Source organism: Bacillus rossius (assembly GCF_032445375.1).
Source record: "Bacillus rossius redtenbacheri isolate Brsri chromosome 9 unlocalized genomic scaffold, Brsri_v3 Brsri_v3_scf9_1, whole genome shotgun sequence".
Classification (NCBI taxonomy): Eukaryota; Metazoa; Arthropoda; class Insecta; order Phasmatodea; family Bacillidae; genus Bacillus; species Bacillus rossius.
In genome coordinates, this window is record NW_026962012.1 from 21,160,778 (window position 1) to 21,183,203 (window position 22,426).

Below are 22,426 nucleotides of genomic sequence, written 5' to 3' on the forward strand. Positions count from 1 at the left end.
CCGAAAGCTTGAAGATGACTACATTATGACCTAACTTAAATTAAACGACTCGTGGCCTCTGGCGTCGGCCATAGCTTCTGCCCGAAAGCTTGAATTCCTACATCACGAACGAACTAACAACTCGTGACCACAGGTGAGACGCATAGCCTCCGCCTGAGTGAGCCTGAATTCCTACATCACGAACGAACTAACAACTCGTGACCACAGGTGAGACGCATAGCCTCCGCCTGAGTGAGCCTGAGTCACCACTCACTTGCGCTTAAATTCGCGCGCCCTGCCGCGCCTACCATAACAAAAGCTCGTTATTGAAGTCAAATTTACTAAACAACTAACTAGAACATCTGGGAAGGCTACCCCCCCCCTCTACCCCAATGTGCAGGCCACACCGCGCGGCTTGTTACGACAGCGCGCCCCAGTAACTGCGGCCCGTGGCTGCGCCAGCGCGCGGCCAAACAAACAAACAAAATTCTGCAAGCCCGCAGCGCGCCGCGCCGGCCCCGTGCCCCAATTACATGGTCACGCCACTTGCGCTGACGAGTGAACAGAGCAGCCAGCCCAGAGTCCCGTCAGTAAAGTCCCTAAATTTGATTTCAACAACCCTGCAAAATTTCAACCCGCGACAATATGACCAATTTCAAGGTGAAGATACCGAAATAAATGTAGATGTTGGCAGATCTATTACTGCAAATAGTGAGTACACACGTACACCGGTAATTACCGTGGAAATATTACAACAAGTGTTGGCTAGTTTTAAGTCAGATTTTCAATCTAGCCTAGAGTCTGGTTTGAACAGCGTACGATCTGATATAAATGGTTTAGAGGTTAAGGTGAGCAGTGGTCAGTCTAGCCTACGTGCTGATTTTCAGTATGGTCTAAGTAACGTACAGAGGGATATTGGAGAATTACAGGACAGGTTAGGGGCACAAATAGCAGAACAGAATTCTGCTATTGAACATCTCAATGAACGAGTATCACAAGGACAGTCGCGACTTGATATTTTAGAAACGAAGACCACGTCTTTATTAACTGCTGCTCAGGAGAAACAACAAGAAATTCAGAACCAGTGCACGCACAACCATATGTTACTGAGGTCTGAAATACACAAGCAAGCAGAACAGCTGAATTTGAGGTTAGAGCAGGTGGAAGAGTCTACTACTACTTTTCACAGCAGAGTAGATGCTCTAGGAACTAACTGCATCCAGGTAGCTACCGAAACAGTAAGTAGTCACACTGAACTGTTACGAAACCAGGTTAAGGAGCTGGAGCGGCGGTTAAGCAAAATAAGCTGTGATATGTCACCTCCCCTACCAACACTAAATAATACTACACCTATTCAGGCACCTAGAGTCGATTACATTCCTGAAACAGCGGTAAATGATCATATTTCAGGACAGGCATTGTTGAGTAATACCGTCAGTACCCCAAACATGGACCCTGCCACGCTTATGCATCACCCGGCACGCCATTGGTCTGAGACAATGCCGACATTTTCCGGAAAAACATCCGAAAATCCTATCAGATTCCTTAATAAGTTTGAGGAATACGCCCAAACGTTTGGACTACAGGACACAGAAAAATTAAAATGCCTAAACACTGCTTTAAAAAGTCACGCATTTTATTGGTGGGAGATGGTCAACACTACGATCACGTCATACGAACATTTCAGAGAATCGTTTAAACAGCAATACTGGAGCTTAAGGATCCAGGGAAATTTGCGTGCGCAACTACATACTGAGCGGTATGATCATAAGCGAGGAATGTCGCTAGAAGCTCATGTATCCAGCATGTTTGAACGCACTCGTTATTTGGATTTGCAGATGACGGATGACGAATTCATCGCCACCATACTGACGCAATTACCAATAAAATATCAATTGCAATTGACTGGTAGGACATACAGAGAAATAAATGATTTCCGAGAAAAACTACTTAATTTTGATAAACTCGAGAAAATGAATCGCACACAAACACCTCGCGATAATCCTGTCCACGACATTGTTCAACATTCAAAAAATACCCCCGTTCATAACTATTGGCATAATAGAGATAATCGACCTAAGGATGAACGAAAAGCCGCGGTAAACTACGTACGCTGGCAGTACCAGGAAGAACGACCAAGGCACCGAAACAATTTCAAGGGAAATTATGAACAATCAAACCAGCACCAGCGAAAGGCTGCATACAAGGGGAAAACATGGTGGTCTCGCAACAAGTGGTACAGTAATGATCATGAAGAGGATTACCATCAGAATAGGTACAGCAGGAGCGACAACCGACAAAGATCACTAACACCAGAACAACAGCCTTCCAGGGAATCCATGTACGAGAAACGGCGAGCTTATTCCGATGATGAATATGAAGATTCACGCAAGGCACACGAGACAAAAGAATACCAGCGAGCATCGAGACACTGCACGGAAGATCAACAGCCATTATCCCAGTCTATTACTATACGAGGAGATCGTCTCAGCCCCAGAACAGCAGGGTACGCCTCGAACAGTAAACAAATCATTCCTACATTTCCTCCACCGTTCACTTCAACATTATCACCACAGCAACAACATGGCTATTTTTCTAGGAACGAACCATTGAACCCTACAGCTCCAAATTTCCAAACAGCTGTAAATAATGCCAACAAAGCAGGCATCTGGATGCCGTCAGGAGCTGCTACCTCTACAGTAACAGACGGAAGAGCGAAATGTGACCAGATGTTAAACTAGAACAGGTCAAGGTAATATCGCCCCGGACCGAGACCCTAGTACCTGGAAAGAGGTTAACTCCATTTGAAATCCTTTGTCTGAACCGTTCCGATGCGATAGACCCGCGTTACCTTCCTGGACTAGACGAGAAATCATCAAGAGAAGACCTACCTACGAGCGAAGATGTCCATCAGCTAGTACAGGCTAAACTACTGTCTGCCGCAGCAACAAGATGCCGAAGAAAGCCAGCATCTAAGAGAAGTAGCTTCGAAATTGGATCGCTAGTTCTTCGTAAGACGTCCAATATTAGCAAGAAATGGTATAATGTAACCAGCAAGTTATTCTTACTATTCACTGGACCATATGTGATTACTGAAGTCATCAATGAAAATTGCTATACGCTAGCTGAGGTAGATACTAAGCGTGTAATTGGTAGATACAATATTGCTCAATTACGCGAATATAAGCCTCCGATAGTTAGATAAATTGATGTCAACACAATGCTAATGTAATCTGTTATGAAAGTAAACAATTGAGTATGGTCAGTTAAATGAAAATTAATTATCTACATAGTTCTCCAGAGTAGAGAGAAAATTCAGCTGCATCGTGTATAACAGTATGGTACAGTAGTTATAAGTGCCGACGAGTCGCTGGAATTGACTGACTGTGTTTTTTTTGTGTCGGCTGAAGTATTTTCCAGTCGATGTCCGACGTATAGGTGAGGTGTGATACCACCTGCGTACGGAATATTATGTCACAGTTCGGCGAAGTCCGAGGACTTAAAGCATAGATTATATTTACTGTGATTTGTGATCAAACCATGAGTTTGGCATTAACACGTCAGGTCAAGATATACAGAAACTATTCGGTATCAACTAGTACACTACTCAAGCACGAGAGCCAGTATTATTTAATTTGACGAGATTTTATCATATGATGATAGCTGATTTTACTCACATGTATATTTCAATAACGCCTGTTACATTTTGTGATCTGACGAAAAGCGTATTTTAGAACAACATCGTAACTATCAGGCTCTAAATCAGTATTACCTGCAAAATAAAGGAAGAGACTACACAGTTGAAAATATACTGTCAAGAATGAGTAATTACCTTGTTTGATGATAATTCAGTTGGTATCCAGTGAAATAAGAAAATATATGTATCCTCACTCGTAGTTGACACTATGTCGATTGGATTGAAAAATTTTAAAATTTTAATTATCTTAAGAAGCACACGAAAGGTGTACGGTATTTACAACGCCTCCGAAAAGCGTTTATTCGCCTTGTCAACGCAACGCATCGCTATACACTGTTTACATATTTTTTTCCTCAGCTGACAAGCTAATTAAAAAAAATTTACTCTAGGTTATTATGTTAATCTAACACAACGTTAGTGTTAAATATTATTAAGTGTATTTAATTTAGTTAAAAAAAAATAAAAGATCTATTCTGTACCAGACAACTTCAAGAAAAGAAGCTTTGTGTAGGTGTAAGACTTGCTCAAGGAATAGTGCAAGTAGACACATTTAATTTCGAAATTGTGACACGCTATGTTTCAAAGTGTGTGATAGTTATATGTAAGTGCTGGTACACCTACCATTAAACCCAAAAGCCATTTAAGAGACTTGTATAATGGGTATCTGAACGACGATCAGCGGATGGTTGTGAGCGTCCAAGTGGCGGAAGCGGCACGGACCGCGTCCACGTGCTTTGTCGCGGTGATCGCGCTGTCGCCTGGGAGAGGCGCCTGTCATCGGCAGCAGCGACGCATGGACCAGAATCATTATCATAGCCCCGAGGCTGACGACTAGTGACTGCCTGTCAACCCAGGAAGCTGCTTGAGTGGTGTCCACTGTCAGGACACTGCCAATCGACCTGTACCATTGCCTCCACCCAGGTACACTGTTGTTTTCATCATGGAGGTAAGAGTGCACCGTGATGTCTGCTTGTTTGTGTCGTCGTCTTTGAACATCAACGCAGGATATGCAGAGCATGGAGTCAGATGCTGCGGTATAATGCAGTACGTCTTCGTGCAACGAGATGCAACATTGCTTCGGACAGACATCACCCATTGTTGTGAATGTTTATGTTACAGTGTGTGTTGATCGCCCGAGCGATAGTACGTGTTTTATTTAGTAATACAGTTGAGTGTACACGGTTAATGTGATTCTAGAGATTGTTAATGAACACAAAAACTCCATAGTCGAATTACTGTGTGCTGACATAGTCTGTTTTGTGTCATTATCAGAAGCGGCAATTATGTACCGTTACGGTGCATAGTTATCTTACAAATTGTGCATGTGATTCATTTAATTATTTTTATTTGCTACTCCATGGTTGCGGTCAAAGACAACCATGTCCATGTGTACATTATTCTTTGGAAAGTTTGTTTATGAAAAAGGAAGTTGGTTGCTAAGGACGCTAAAAAGGAAAATGTATGTAATTAATGCCGAGAAGATTGAAAATAATATTACTAATCCTATCTGTTGGGAAATACCAAAGGAATTGACGTAGAGTTCATTTAAGAAACAATGTTCGTATTGTAAGTTCATCCTGCTGATGTGGTATGTGTACTTTATTACATTTCTTTTCGGGTTCTACAAGATTCAAATATTATATATACATATAAGTAACAGTCTAAAGTGAAATCGGTGATAATTTTAACCAGAAAAACTGAATTAAATATAAGTTAAAATAAATCAAATATTTTCTGGATAATATGTTATCTGTTGAAAGAAGTCAAGTCATTTTCGGCCCCCAGAAGTCTCCTTAGACAGAACTCAAGAAATGCTACCCTGAGATTAACTATAGCCGAGGAATTAAAATAAATTTTAACCTTAAAGGAAATAATAATAAAAAATTGTTTGGTGTCATAATTAAACATAGACATCTTAACTAAACATTCATTATATTTAAGAACACTTGAGTGTTATGTGTCCGACCTAATCCGTGTACTTGATCAAAACTCAGTCTGGTACAGGGTAGATCCTATAAATTATATATTGTAGTTATACAATAATGGTAATTCAAATATTAGCTTTCATACCTAGTGTAAACATACTAATAATTCTTAAATTTGTATTTATCATTTTATTATAAAATTTGTCTACGGATCTGGATACATAACAGTGTGATGTATATACGCAAGGAACATATACGCACAATGTACTTTGTTTTAAATAATCGCGGGCCGGCCCCTTTTCGTTTTTCTTTTGTTTTTTTTTTAAATCTTTGAAACTTATTAAAACCTTTTGTATGTAAAGTAATGGAAACAAAATAATTCATCAGGGCAAATAAAACAGGGTAACTATAGATCAAGTTAATCGTGTAGTTTTTATTTATTGATTTTAACGATCCACCAACTTCCTCCTTGCTTGTTACAGGAAGTTCCTAAATTTTGTTTGTTCACCACCTCGTGCCGCCTCTGGTAAATCAATTTATTTAACTTATTTTTTTTTATCCAGCAAGTTTCCAAGGCTCGTTTTAATTAATTCAAAATAATTCAATTTTGAGGCACGAGGGGTGTAACAACTTGGTAGCAGAGCATGGTTTCCGGTTTTATATGCATACCTGAATAATATAAGCAAAAAAAAAAAAAAAATCTTTTAAATTAATTTTTTTGATGATAGCAATTTTGTAATAATATTGTAAACTCATCGCTGGTACACCCTGTAGTTATATTGAGTTAAAATTTTAAAATTTATCTTGAGTTAAATTCCCATGTGGACTTAGGCTAGCGCGTAGCGCGCGAGACGTCCTTCAGCCAGCCAGCTGTCCTGTCTCCACCGCGCGTCCCCGGACGTGCTGTTGACAAGGCCGTAGACATCCCCTCCTCCCCTGCACCCCGGGCGACCGGCGGTGTTATCATATCTCGTTCGTGTCTGAGGCTCGCGCGGACACACACACACACACACCCCTTGTTCCCGCAAGTCCCGGAGGTCGCTTACCTCTGAGAGAGACGCCAACAGACGTACCAACTCATTCGTCTGCCGGCAGCAATAGTTAGTCTTTTTTATTAGCTAATTGTGTGTTTAGAAGTTAAATATTTAAAAAAAAAAAAAAAAAAACTTTTGTATTCTGGGCACATACAACCCGTCGGAGCAACTACGATATTATTAAGCTAAGTTAAATTAAGAGAGTCTTGTGTAGAATTTAAGGTACTGTTTCAACCATAGTTTTAAGTCTTTGTTGGTAATTTTCTTTTGACCAATCAACGTAAATTTTTGTATATGTTTTGCTGTCCTCGTAAGACTGGACCAAGCTCCACCTACGAAAGGGACACAATGCTCACGCCGGAGTATCTCCTCCGTGACGAGCTGGAGTACGAACTCCGATTTCGAGGTTTGTCAGGCCTCGGTGACGTGGCCACGCTCCGGAAAAGATTCCGAGCTGCGTGTGCCGAGGAAATTCAACCACAAGTCACTAATCTCGCTGACTTGGACTCTTTGGAGGAATTTAACTGTGTTTGTAGTAAATTTCAGGAACTCCACAGTTACACTAATTCTGTACGAGACGAGACAAATAGAAACAACATCTTACGTGCGCTAACTCGCTTGAGTCATATTGGCACGAGATTTACCAACCTCACAATAGTAGCCACCAACAAATTAAATGGGATCTACCAAAAGGAGATCGAGAAATGTAGGCAACAGATTCCTGGTCTAAATTTCCAATTGCGGAGCAAACTAGCCGCAATCGACCAAAGAATACTTGAACCCGTAGAGGCAGTGGCAGGAGGAGTAACTGACAGTCAAGTACAGGAACCCCCAAAACAAATGCACACTGGAGGCAGCCCAGTCCCTACCCCACCTCTTTTACCCTCCCCACCGCCCTCACCCCCCGTGACATCACGTCGCCGGGCATTGACTTCGACATTCACACCATCTCATTTTCCATCTGCGACTGTCATGGCGACTGGTACTCACCCGAGCACCAATGTCACCTTCGCCTATCCTATGCATTCGCTCTCAGCTCATCCTGTTTACATGCCCCAACCCATATACCTACCCTCCACCTCACCCGCCATTTTCAACCCCTATCATGAATTCCGGTCAGCCTTCTCATCCCTCCATACCTCTCCGGAAGCCCTTCCCACCTCCTCGGCCAGGGGAAGGCCAGTTTCGCCACTGATAGCCTTTCCTTCCACCCTGGCAGCTACGCTACCACAACCAGCCCCTGTGCACCCTGGTGGCAGGATAGAATCACAACTTCCTTACCCAGCCCCGCCACCACATACCTGCCATTGGGCCCGCAGGTATACCAACTTCAAAACCAAACTCAACCTCGACCAGTCACACCTCAAGCCTCTAATCTAGCACCGAACCCAGTACCTGTGGTTCCTACCTTCAATCAGACAACTGGAGGTAGTTTTTACGCTAAGATACCAAATCCCGTTGAAAGACTGCTGGCTAATTTGAAGGAAACCACAGGGTTGGAGCCCAGGAGCCTAATCGACTTCCTAAAGAATTTGTTCAAAATCAAACAAAAGGCAAACCTCCCAGACAGGGAACTCCTAGAAGTTATTTTCCCCTTTACACAACCACCCTTGAGCGAGCGAGTGACGCTCGCCATTGAGCAAAATTATTCTTTTGACCAATTTCATGAGGACGTTCTAAATTATTTTATTCCAGCCCGTTTGATGACCAACATCAGACTGGAGTGGTACAATAGGCTACAGCAAAGGAATGAGGCCCTACCTAACTTCATAGCAGACATCAAACTAGCTGCGCAAATTCTTCGGTTGCGAGTACCTGAGAGTGAGATAGTCTCAAACATCCTTGATGGAATTAATCCGCAGGAACGATCGAGGGCAGTTTTCCAGTCTCGACCGCAAAACTTTGCCGAGCTAGACCGCCTGTGTATCTCGAACACGAACGTGGAATACGCTGACCACCAGCGAAATCGAGAATCAAATTCCTACACCCACAACAACGCACGGGCGGAAACAGAAAACAAACAACAATTTCCCAATAAACATTTTTCGCAACAAAAGCACAAATCAGAACACGTCGCTAGGCCCCAGTACAAAGATGAGAGCATACCGGTTTGTACGTACTGCAAAAAGTCTGGGCACTACATTGAGCAGTGTCGTGCAAGAAACTATCGGCCAAATTCTAACTATTCTCAGAATCCAAAAAACATGTAAGACGCTGGCCAGAAAGAATTTTTTCTGAGCCAGCCACCCAAACAACCATTAGGAATTTTTCCCTTCACCAAGGCCCTAATAAAAATTACGAACAAAAACTTCAACAAAACACCGCTTCCCCACACAGAGGAAAAAACAAAAGAAGAAAACAGAAACAAAGGCGAGCTAAGAAAAACAAAGCCCCCCAAGACAAACAAACGGAAAACTGTAACACGTCTAGGCCTATGTGCAGACAATGTAATTGTCCGCGAACCACGGACAAAAGAACATGTCATAATATTCTAGCTAATATACCCACAGTTTTGCCCTACGCCAACACAATAATTGGAAAACAAGAAGTTCCAGGCCTAATAGATACTGGATCCGTGCGATCATTCGTGTCAGGCCAGCTATTCAGGAAATTACAACAAGACCGTTTGACTCAAAAGGTAGAGCCAATAAAAATAAAGTGTTTTACAGCTGCTGAACAGCCTTTGAAGGTAAATCGTATTGTTTGTGTTAAAGTAAAAATCGATTTGTTTTCTTGGTCTTTCCCATTCTTAGTAGCAGATGATTTGGCCACAGATTTAATTTTTGGTTCCGATTTTATTGCAAAAACAGGCATGATAATTGATTTGAAAGCACGAAGAGTTCACTTTAAATTTAACAACCAAGTTTTTGTTTCTTTTGTGTCACCTGACGCAAAATGTCAGAGCAAAGTAAATGCCATTCACACAGAGGCTAAAGGTGATAATAACATTTCACTAACCCATCTTAACTTTGAACAGAAACAAGAAATAGAGAAGTTATGCAGTAACTTTCCCGACGTTTTGAGTGAAAAATTAGGGCGCACCCATCTCACCCAATATGAAATTAAGCTTTTGGACAAAACCCCAGTTAGGTGTCACCCTTACCAATTATTAGGACCTAAAATGCAGATAATGCGGGATCACATACAAAATTTATTGGACAAAGAAGTTATCGAACCTTCCACTTCCAGTTTCGCCTCCCCGGCATTTTTAGTACCCAAGGACCAAGGCCAAGGTCACCGCATGGTGGTCGATTTCCGCCGCGTAAATCGGCAAATTGAAGTAGAGATGACGCCATTACCAGACCTAAATTCGGCATGTCACTGGTTTAGTAAAGCCAAATTTTTCAGTGTGTTTGACCTAAATTCGGCCTATCATCAAATACCACTAACACCAGAGTCAAAACACGTCACAAGTTTCTGCGTTCCGTGGAATCTGTATCAATACAAGGTAGTACCCTTTGGCCTAGCCACAGGCGCCCAAGTGTTAACACGCCTTCTAGACCAAATTTTCGGCGACCTGAAATTCAAATTTGTTTTTAATTATCTTGATGATGTCGTTGTTTATTCAGAATCTTTTGAAGAGCATATGGCTCATTTGCAAGAAGTCCTTAAGCGACTACGTAAATCCGGCCTCACTGTTAATACAAAGAAGGTGAAATTTGCAGTGCAGGAAATTTCTTTCCTCGGACACCTGATTTCAAGTCGAGGAGTAACCATTGACCCTAATCGCACACAAGCGATAAAGGATTTCCAACCCCCTAAAGATGCTAAGGGCATTTCCAGGTTTATTGGCATGGCAAATTTTTACGCCAAATTCATACCTAATTTTGCTGAGCATGCAGCACCACTGAATGCTCTACGTAAGAAAAATTCCGTTTTCAATTGGGGTCCAGAACAGGACAAAGCTTTTGATTTTCTAAAACATGCAATAGCTAGCCCTCCAGTACTTAGAATGGCTGATTTCAGTAAACCTTTCATTTTGCAAACCGATGCATCCAGTGTGGCCATTGGGGCCGTGTTGTCACAAGAATTCGATGGCTGCAGGCAACCTATAGCTTTCGCCTCCCGCACCCTAACACACCAGGAGAGGAAAGCCTCCTCGGTATACGAACTTGAGTGCCTTGCCGTAGTTTTCGGCATAGATAAATTCCGGCCCTATTTGGAACACAAAGAATTCCTACTAGAAACCGACAACCAGGCCCTTGCTTGGCTTCTAGCCCATCCGAAGCAACTAGGTAAATTAGGTCGGTGGATTGTAAAAATTGCTTCTCTCAAATTCAGCATCCAACATATTCGTGGTTCACAGAACATCGTGGCAGATACTCTTTCTCGAATGTTCGAGAATCCTTCCAACTCCGAGATTCAGGAAAACAATCCTATGGCCTGCCACGCATTGCTCACAGATTTTCCGCTAGCCTTTTCGGATTTACGATCCCACCAAAATTCGGACCCGCAACTGTCTGACATAATTGCGCAAATAAACTCAGGTTCACCCCCAAAATACCACAAACTATCTAAGGGAATTCTTTATAGAAGAACTCAGCAATGTAAGAATTTTAAAATAGCCTTACCTCAAAATCTCAGGGACATGATTTTTCAATATTATCACTCATCACCTTTAGGCGCACATTTAGGCATTTTCAAAACTATTGAAAACATCCGCAAGCATTTCATCTGGGACGGAATGCATAAAGACATAACCCAGAGGGTCAAATTATGTAAGTTGTGCAATTTGAGCAAACCTGCCCAGAAAACACAATTCGGATTTTTGAGTTCCGATGTGGCCGAAAGGCCCATGCAAAAACTTTTCATTGATTTTGTGGGACCCTTCCCAAGGTCAAAAGACGGAAATTCGATGCTTCTAGTATGCGTAGATGCATTCTCAAAATTTGTGTGGCTAATCCCTGTTAGAAGAGCCACGGCCAAAATCACCATTCGAGCCCTCCAAAATTATATTTTCAAAATATCCGGGGTACCTTCCATTATTGTTTCCGATAATGCCACAAACTTTAAATCGACTCAGTTCAAAAACATGTGTTTTTCACACGGGATTCAGCATGTGACCACGACTCCCTACTACCCCCAGCCTTCACATGCGGAGCGTTTCAACCGAAACCTCCGGTCTGCCTTAATAGCATTCTATGCGAACTCGCAGGATAGGTGGGATTCCAATCTCGTGTGGTTGCAAATGGCTTTCAATTCCGCCAGACATGAAAGTCACAAAACAACACAGTTTGAACTCATGTTTACATACCAGCCCAACACCCCACTCTCTAATCAATGGACGTTAAAAGAGTTACTACCAGACGACCCCAGGAACATTAAGGAAGTCTGGAGTAGAGCTCGTAAAAACCTGAACTTGGCCCACGAGGCAAGCAGGCAAAAATATAACAAAAAACGCTATCCCAATCCCTACGGAGTAGGAGATTTAGTGTTGTGCAGAGCACACACACTCAGCAAGGCGATCGACAAGAGGTCAGCCAAGCTTTCATATCGTTGGAATGGCCCCTGGCAGATCCAGTGATACCTCACGCCAGTCACGGTCGCGTTAGCCGACCCCAGCTCCGGCGAATATCGCGCGCGCGCACACATTTCTCAGTTGAAGAAAGTACACCCCAACCTAAAATGAGGGCACTCTTCACTGTGTTTCTTTATACAAGGAACAGCGTTCCTATTACGGCATGCCATCCTCAACCAACGTGTTGATATAAAAAAAAAAACCTAGGTCATAATCATAAGTAAAATAAAAAATCCATGGTACTAGTTTATAAGAAATTTAAGTTAAGAAGTGTTACACTAAGTTGTCTAGTTTAAAGGGGCGCCCCTAATTCAATAAGTTATCTGTAAGTTTTAGCCTTTATTTAAACACGTAAGAATTGTTAGCCATTGTAAGTAGTTTACTACAGTAGATCCTGGTACAGGGTAAGTTTCTGGAACCCAGGTTTTTGGTGGCTCAAGTGGGCCACCCTGACTCCGTCTTTCAGGGGGGAAGTATGTGCCGTTAATTAGTAATTTCGACACGATATATTTTAAATTTTTATTATGATTTTAAATTTTTTTGTGTGGAAATTTGATTTGCTCTACTATAGTGTGATTTTACTTTGTTAGTCTGGTGTACTCCTCTGAGTTAAACTTTGTCTCAGTGCTCTGAAGCCCCTTTCCCATCGGCGTATCGGATATTTTGCTGGCCTAATCCCTGACTGGCAGACAGCTTACCATTTCCCCCGCCTTCAGTCACGCCTCAAGCCTGTAATATCATTTCTCTTCGTGACCCTAACTGCATAGGCAAGCCTGTAGCCTGCTGGCGACCAGTTCTCAGAGACGAGCTAAGATTGGCCTTTTTCATCACGTATTAGTGTTAAGTTCGCTCCTCTGCAAGCACGACGGGACATAGATTCCCAGCAGCGTTGCATTTTACCCTCACCCCCCCCCCCCTTCTCAGTTCCAAGTAAGACCAATGACCGGTCGTAACCCCCTGGTCAACCGTGACCGTCCTCAAGGTCTCCTCGCAAAAAACGAGTGCGCCAAAACTGATCGCAAGAGCTACCTAGCGACCAAGTCGCGAACTTCTCCGCTAGCCTACCCTCTAGGGCGCCAGAGAGCAGCACCTGCTTTCCCTTGAGTTATATGGACGCCGTGGGCGAGTCGATTGTTTTCAACTCAGACCCCTCCGACAGAGTTCTCTACTGTCGCCTAGTGATGCCAACTTCAAAACTCCTGCCAGAGTTTTTTTTCGCCCGCATTCGGGCAAGTTCGGAATCTTTCGGCGGCCCAGACCCCCTCCACCTGTAAGAGCCGGCGCCTCCTTTTTAATTACGAGACGCGGTTTGCCGCGACATAGATCCGCGCGCGTCACGTTTGCAGACAGATCTCCGGTGAGCTCAGAAGACTCTGGAAGACTTCATCCGACCGCTAGCGACTATGTAATCGTCCTAGATAAGGGATGCTATCCCTCAACTAAATTCAAGTAGATTAGTCTGTCTGCATAGTGTTAGTAATTTTTTTGTTTTGAAATTTTCCCTTTTAATTTTTTAACTATGAAGAAATCATCCGCGCCCAGCCGCGCAAATCGCGAGCTACGGACCATGGCTGACTCCGCGATGGCAGCTTCAGGGTGTCTACCAGATCTAGTAAATTAAATTCCCTGATTTTTCCAGGTTTTCCAGGTCAAAAACTGAATTTTTCCAGGTTTTATTTAACACAATTACGACATTCCAAGAAACTGAAAAAAATTGCATAATATTACATTGACGGGTTTCAAAGTATTTCAACTTAATTAAATTAGTAAAAAAATTACCTTCTTCCAAACGTGGCCAAAGTGACTCAATTGATGGCAAATAAAACATGCTGCTACAAATATTTCACACACTTCCTTTTGCAAAAAAAAAATTAGTAAAAGGAAGCTCCCATCAATTTCGCAGTGACTCAACTTTTGCGTCTATTGCACTTACTTCAGAACGAGCCAAATCCAACATTCGAGCCTTCTTCAACTGCAATGCCTTGATCTCCTCTTCAACTCTTCTTTTTTCTGCCTTCTTCTTGTCTGTAGCTCCCTTTTCTTTTTTTTTTGTTTGCAGGGCTTCCTTACGCCTACAACTAGCATTTCTTACATACTGCTCTACACCTCCAGAATGTTGAACAAAGTCATACATCTGGCTTTGTGCGATCAGTATTTCTTCCTGCAAGTTTTCAGTCAGCTGATTAGAATTCACTGAAACTCCTCTTTCCAATGATGCATTTCCATGGGAAAGTACAAACACCATCCTCACAAACTTTAGAAGGCCTGTTTTGGAAGCTACTGTATATGCCTTAAGAATGAGCATCCACAAGTGATCAAGGCGCCCGTCTTCTCGAGAAAAAGACGAGAACAGTGCTGCAGAATCTTGCAAGGAACATACCAACTGATATGATCACTCAATGTTATCAGCTTCTTGTCCTCATAGCCACCTGTTTTGAAGACAACATTCTAAACTGTACTTCACACGCTGTTTCCTCACACCCGAATTTAAAGCCACAGACGGACATAAGCAGGAAATTCCCTTGGTAAGATTGTACTTCAGGGGACTTTGTCTTGAAGTTTTTTTACCATAACCTTTAGACAGGTCCTATCATTTTTCTGTAACAGGACAGACTTTTCTGGTACTTTCTCTTTCTTGATGGCATGGCGTACTGCATAACCCAACTTGATATTGTTAGCAGTCAATAGATTTTCCTGGTTATCTACATCCAATCGAGATACATTGCGTTTCTCCCTAAAGCTCTTAAGTACTTCTGGTTTCAAAATTTTCCTGCCAAAGCTAATAAAACCAGTAAATCATAGAGAAAAGGTGCCACGGGTGCTTCACTTTGGAACATTGTGAGAAACAATTCCAGCTCTGATGCCAAAAAATGGAAGAATGTCAATTTTACTTTTAGAAGATTATCTTCAAGAGCACATTTCACTACACTGAAAGAGAGAGATGAAATAGAAACTTCACTAACAAATTTCTTTAGGTGGGGTAACGTTTTCATGGCACGCTCAGCAACTGCAGTATTCCATCTGATTGCACAAAATTTCTTGGGAAAAAGCTCTGATCCAGTTATTCTAATGTAATCTGCCCTCCTTGCAGATATGTGCTTAAACAAATATGTAGTAACTGTGCCTCAAAAAACTAAAAACGTCCCATTGTGTAACAGAAATTCCAGTTTTGAAAGCACCATGGACCGTATGAAGCCCACAGCTACCAATTTCTAGCAACGATGGTGAATCTTCACCAAAAGTGTCTGTGATATGTATTTTCAACACTAACAAAAATGTCCAGTTTACGTTGAGGGCATCCATAAATACTTAAAATTAAATGCACCTATCGGTATAATCTGAACGTGGGAAGCACATGCTGCAGCACGTCATGTCAGCAGGATAACAGACCATCTTGAACCAGTTTTTATCACATGATTTGATGCCACTTCCGAATCCGATGGTAAATAAAAGAATTTTGACGTGGGAACTGTTCGTTATTTGCCATTCAAAAATAAAAATGGGAGGGGATTCACATGATGCCACGTCAATGCAAGCTGATCAATAAACAAAAAACGTATTGCCAACTACAACCTACCAAACAAAAATTCCCTGATTTTTTAAAAAATTCCCTGATTTTTCCCTGATTATTCCCTGATTACAAAATTCCCTGATATTTCCAGGTTTTCCAGGGTCAGTAGACACCCTGCAGCTTGAAGGCAACTCCCCTGTTTTGGTGAGTGATAATTCGCGACCTCCCCTACCTCCCCTTAGATTTTTCCGGGCATTTCTTGCCCCATGTACGGTCTGTATTCAAGTCCTAATCAGTCTTGATTTGGCTTGTTACAGTCAGGGGTTCGACCTCCCAGCGATGCACTTATTCAGCTAGATTCGAGATCCAGCAACTACTGGTGGACGAATTGTCCATCAGTATGTTTTTCGCCCGTCCGAGATCCACCCATTAGAAGAAGCGGCTTTCTTCCATTCTACAGTTCGGCATTTTTAACTCCACACCTGGAAGACTCGGGTGATATGGTTTCTATTTCTATTCCCTCCCCTTTTTTAAAGACAAACCAGCGATAAGTGACCATCCACTTAATCCACTGATATGGTAAACTAATCAGCGACAAATTTAATGTAGTAGAACATTGCAAGTTGTAATAATGTATCAATACAATGTACTTTGTTTTAAATAATCGCGGGCCGGCCCCTTTTCGTTTTTCTTTTGTTTTTTTTTTTAAATCTTTGAAACTTATTAAAACCTTTTGTATGTAAAGTAATGGAAACAAAATAATTCATCAGGGCAAATAAAACAGGGAAACTATAAATCAAGTTAATCGTGTAGTTTTTATTTATTGATTTTAACGATCCACCAACTTCCTCCTTGCTTGTTACAGGAAGTTCCTAAATTTTGTTTGTTCACCACCTCGTGCCGCCTCTGGTAAATCAATTTATTTAACTTATTTTTTTTTATCCAGCAAGTTTCCAAGGCTCGTTTTAATTAATTCAAAATAATTCAATTTTGGGGCACAAGGGGTGTAACAAGATGCTGGCGAAACCCCTAATTGAGTACATACATTGTCTACTTTTCCCAACTTTTCAATCTCTGTAATAAAGTCTGAATCACATGTGTCCCCTGTTCCATCATTTGCTGTCACAAATATTTTTTTGTAGCATGTAGGACACAAGGACTTACCAGGGACAAGCAGTAAATTGTAGTTTGTTTCTTTATACATGTGTTCAGGAAGTATTTCCCTAAGTTCTTTTGTGATTGCCTTTTTATGTATTTGTAAAGGATCACTGCAATACCGGCCAAATATATGGTGATATTTAATAAGATACTTAATCTCATGGTACTTACATACAGACTTAACATCACTAGAAACTCTGGTAAATATTAGCTGTTGCTGTTCTAAACTAAACACACAGATTTTCTTCAATTCCTGTTGCACTGAACCATAAACACATTTGTGGCATTGTTCATTTGTTAAATGTCCTATTGAACACTCTTTCTCCATACCGAAAAACAAAAAACCTTCATGGAAACACAAACCACCTTTCCTATACCAGAGCTGCTGGCAGACTAACAGGATGGAACAAATACCAGACCATACTAGAGCAAGTCCGTGCCTGTTAAGTCCTGCACACTCCAAACAGTGGTAAACATCTCAGGCATATTTTTTTAATGTTCTTAGTCGGAGAACTCTTTTCAATTGCATAGTAAATGCCAATTTTAGGGTATTAAGATTTTTAAAAATATAATTAGAATTTATTATAGTTTCATTGTTGCAAAAAAAAAATGCAATTTTACACAAGTTTGGCAAGGCTGTAACTACCGAACCAGTTGAATCTCAAAGTCTAAATTTTTACAGGAGTTATGTACCATGGAGTACTTAATTGTGTGTAAATTTAAGATTTTTAGATAACTGCCCACCAGAGATATTAAGCCGTAAAGTAAGCAAAAATCTGAAAAAACTGGTTTTTACAAAATTGTAAAAAAAAAAGTATTGAAGTCTCACACTCCAAATAATTTGTATTTACTCTACTATTACATAAGCACACATCCATAAATATTTTGAAGCCCAACAGATACTGCCTTCACTCTTAAAAAAATTTATGAAAATGCAAATTTTTGCAATTCTAAGGCACAAGTTCAACCTTTAAAGTTGGCAAGATTGAGTGATGTTAAAAAAATGGTTTGTCATCAGAATTGTAGCTTAAAATGTGCTTAACCCCTCAGATTTTGTTTCATCATGATATGGCCTACCAGAGCCAAGATATAGCAATGTAGCTGAACCCTTGTAAATGTAAAAATTGTCGCGCCCCATGACAAAAAAATGGCTGCCATAATCAAACTAGTGAGAATAAAAATTTAACTGTGTCAGTTTTAAACTGTCAATACATAATGTTAACAAGGCTCAAATTATGAATTTTTTTAAAAATAGTCGAGCAACCAGAGCTGGACCACTTGATATGGACTGACCCTAGAGTAAAATTTGATATCTCCTAAAGTATTTGGAATTTCTTATCTCCGCCGGTTTTAATGAAAAGAGGAAGTGAAAGAGCATAAAATAAAAGTAATTTCGGATTTTTAGCATTTTTTCTTCATATGGCTCTCAATATCTATCTACTACTTCCACGATGCACAGAAAAATTACAAACAAGGGTAAATTGTAAGGGTCGCTGCTTTATCATATATAATATTATAAAATTAAAAATTACGTGTTTTTGTACACTACAGACGTTCTATTTAGTCTGAAAACGGTTTTTCGAAATTCCTACTGATTTCTGAGAAATTGCTGTTTATAGTTTACATTAAATAGCCTCCACCATGATGCCGCCATCACCGTGTTGTGATTTACTAACGTACTCAAGACTCTTTTCTACGAGATTCGCCTGATCACCTGTGCTTGTTAGTTACGTAATTGATTTTGTGGTAAATATGTAGTTGGGCGGTATTTGCGAAAAAAAAAATGTTAAAAATCCGAAAATACTTTTATTCTATGCTCTTTAACTTCCTCTTTTCATTAAAAGCGGCGGAGGTAAGAAATTCCAAATACTTTAGGAGATATCGAATTTTTAAATTTCATCACAATTATACCAGTGCATTCATTTGGCATTCCGCATTGTTTCTTGTTTACGAGTATCTATTTTTTTATTGGATAATGATGTCACGTGATTGATCGTGATAGGCCAGAATTCAAATGAACCAATACGTGACTATTTAGTTCATTTATTGTTTTAAAACTGTGTTTAATTACCGCCTCCAACTTAGGCGAGTTTTTAACGTTTCTAATTTTAAAGTCTTATTTTTTTTATTGTTGCGCAAGTAATAAGTAGAGACCTGCAAAATTCACGGATTCATTGACCTCTAGGATAGACTCCACAGTCCTTTAAATACTCGCGGAAATGACACCTGTTCATTGGCTACTGACGCGTGAGACGTCTCAACTAGGCTGTCCGTAATTCGGCACTTTCTTGGTTTAGTGTTTCCCATTGGCTCACAGTTCCCCCGGATAAAATGTGGGCCAATCGCAGAAGCAGTACGAAGGTATAGTTGTTTTGATATGAATCCGCGAATTTTGCATGTCTCTAGTAATAAGTAACAAAAACATTTTACGTGAATTGTTACTGTTCATCCTTTGTCCCGGTTTGTTAGGTCAGGTCAGTTACATTATAAATACTTTAAAACTAAAGAACCATTGAAATAATTTCATATTATTTTTAATGTACGCTTAGTTTCAAAGTATTTATAATGTAACTGACCTGACCTAATCGACCATTTTCATTAGTTAGGCATTCACAAACACACGGCAAAATAAAAAATGGTGACAGTCAAATGATAAAACACAGGTCTTGTATGCAAAATAAGAACGGCGATATCTCCTAAAGTATTTGGAATTTCTTATCTCCGCCGCTTTGAATGAAAAGAGGAAGTTGAAGAGCATCTAATAAAGGTATTTTCGGACTTTTAACATTTTTTTTCGCAAATACCGCTCAACAGTAAATATTTACTTGGGCGGTATTTCCGAAAAAAAAAGTTAAAAATCCGAAAATACCTTTATTTTATGCTCTTCAACTTCCTCTTTTCATTAAAAGTGGCGGAGGTAAAAAATTCCAAATACTTTAGGAGATATCAAATTTTTAAATTTCATCATATGTAGTTGAGTGGATTTTGCAAAAAAAAATGTTAAAAATCCGAAAAGACCTTTATCATATGCTCTTCAACTTCCTCTTTTCATTAAAAGCGGCGGAGATAAGAAATTCCAAATACTTTAGGAGATATCGAATTTTTTAATTTTGCAATACAAGACCTGTGGAACCATTCGAGCGGCGCCATTTTTGTTATTTTGCCGTGTGTTCGTGAATACGTGAATCGTGAATGCGTAATTAATAAAATGGTTGATTAGGTCAGGTCAGTTACATTATTAATACTTTCAAACTAAGCCGACATTAAAAATTATTTTGTGAATTAATTTTAATGGCTGTTTAGTTTTAAAATATTTATAATGTAACTGACCTGACCAAACAAACCCGGACAGAGGGTGAACAGTAAACTAAAATGGTCGATTAGGTCAGGTCAGTTACATTATAAATACTTTCAAACTAAGGTGATATTAAAAATAATGTGAATTAATTTTAATTATTCTTTAGTTTTAAATTATTTATAATGTAACTGACCTTACCTAACAAACCCGTAACAAAGGATGTACAGTAACAACTCACGTAAATTTTTTTGTTACTTATTACTTGCGCAACAATATCAAAATAACAAATAAAACTTTAAAATTAGAAACGTTAAAAACTCACCTAAGTTGGAGGCGGTAATTAAACACAGTTTTAAACAATAATTGAACTAAATAATCACGTATTAGTTCATTTGAATTCTGGCCTATCACGAACAATCACGTGACATCATTATCCAATAAAAAAATAGATACTCGTACGTAAACAAGAAACAATGGTGCACGCACGCCACAGGAATACGCTGGTTTTGTGCTGAAATTTAAAAATTCGATATCTCCTAAAGTATTTGGAATTTCTAATCTCCGCCGCTTTTAATGAAAAGAGGAAGTTGAAGAGCATATAATAAAGGTATTTTCGGATTTTTAAAATTTTTTTTCGCAAATACCACTCAACTACATATAAAGAAATTTAAAAATTCGATATCTCCTAAAGTATTTGGAATTTCTAATCTCCACCGCTTTTAATGAAAAGAGGAAGTTGAAGAGCATTAAATAAAGGTATTTTCGGTTTTTTAACATTTTTTTTCGGAAATACCGCCCAAGTAAATATTTACCCCGCTCAACTACATATGATGAAATTTAAAAATTCGATATCTCCTAAAGTATTTGGAATTTCTTACCTCCGTCACTTTTAATTAAAAGAGGAAGTTGAAGAGCGTCTAATAAAGGTATTTTCGGATTTTTAACATTTTTTTCGCAAATACAGCTCAACTACATATTTACCGATTTTGTGCTTTATTAGCATAGCGGAGGCTGTCTACAAAAAGGCCAGGGACGCACATTATGGCCAGGGACGTACATTATGGCCAGGGACAAAATTGTTTTCCACCTTAACCGTTTTCTACCCTAATGAGGTAAAATCCGAGCAGAAAACAGTCTTGGCCCCAACTGTAACATACTGACAAACATCCCCGTCCTTTTGAAAACCGGCTCAGCTATGCTGAATACAAAGGCCTCTGGAAAACAGGTTCACGTTTCAGCTAGTATCAAATAAAAAGTAGGGTGGCGACCACTAAATCTCTCCTTGAAAACAATCTCGACTAAGCTAATAGAACCAATCATGGCGACGGCAGTCACTCAACAGCCTAACTAATAACAGTAATTTCTCAGAAACCAGTAGGAATTCAGATGTGCTGTTATCAGGGTAAATAAAAGAACATCTGCAATGTTCAATAACACTAATTTTGAAATATTACATTTATAATACGGAAAAGCCATTACCTTTAAAATTCACCCAAACCAAAACCCATTAGATTATATTTCAGGGCTTTGAAAAATTAACTTATTAGGGAAAAAAAGACATACGAGAATAAAGCGCAGCCAAGATTTAAAAATATAACAAAAAATTAAACAAATTCGAATGAGCCGTGGCGCAATCAGTTCTACTAAACTATTTCAGTGAATTTCATAACCTATATATCCTTACTAAATCCTTACCGATTTGTTTTCAATAATTAATTCCTCTATGTATTTAATAATCTCTGCTTTTTGTTCCAGACTGCAACATTCCTGTTCAACCGACAGCATTTTTGACCAGAAACTAGAAATTTGGAATTGCCTCAAAAACACAAAAACAAAATTGCTTCATAGAACAAGAAGTAACTATAAAAGTCATAGAGGTAATATAAGTAGAGAGAGCGTGACATCACAAGAACGTGTTTAACATAGTGGCTCGGAAAACAGTGTCATCAGGGCGAAAATATGTGTTATGTGCTAATTTTTGAAAATGGTTATGTATTGCTGTGCGTTTGGATGCAAGTCAAAACTTCATAAAGGAAGCCCGCTAAGTTTTCATAGGTATATATGCTTATTTACGTGAATATTAGCATTAAAAGTATGCCGGTGTTTGGTACTTGAGAGCTATAATTGACATTTTATCTCTCAATTTTAATCGTTTTCAGTATTCCGAATAACGAAAGCAGTAGAAGGTTGTGGGAAATCAAAGTAAGACGACAAGATTTCAAAGCAACTTCGGCGACAAAAATATATTCAAAACATTTCGAAGAGGAGTGCTTTGATAGAGAAAAATTTGGTGATACATGGCTAAA

General features: G+C 39.8%; 1 protein-coding gene across 1 annotated transcript in view; it reads right to left on the reverse strand.

The window, feature by feature from the left end:
- The window catches only part of LOC134542633 (uncharacterized), a 116,525-nt gene extending 94,563 nt beyond the window's left edge, over positions 1 to 21,962 (reverse strand). Inside the window, exon 1 of the mRNA XM_063387030.1 lies at positions 21,816 to 21,962. Within this exon, the coding sequence (XP_063243100.1) occupies positions 21,816 to 21,905 (90 nt within the window). The 5' untranslated portion in view covers positions 21,906 to 21,962. The remainder of the gene's footprint in view (positions 1 to 21,815) is intronic.
- Between the last annotated feature and the right edge of the window lie 464 nt (positions 21,963 to 22,426).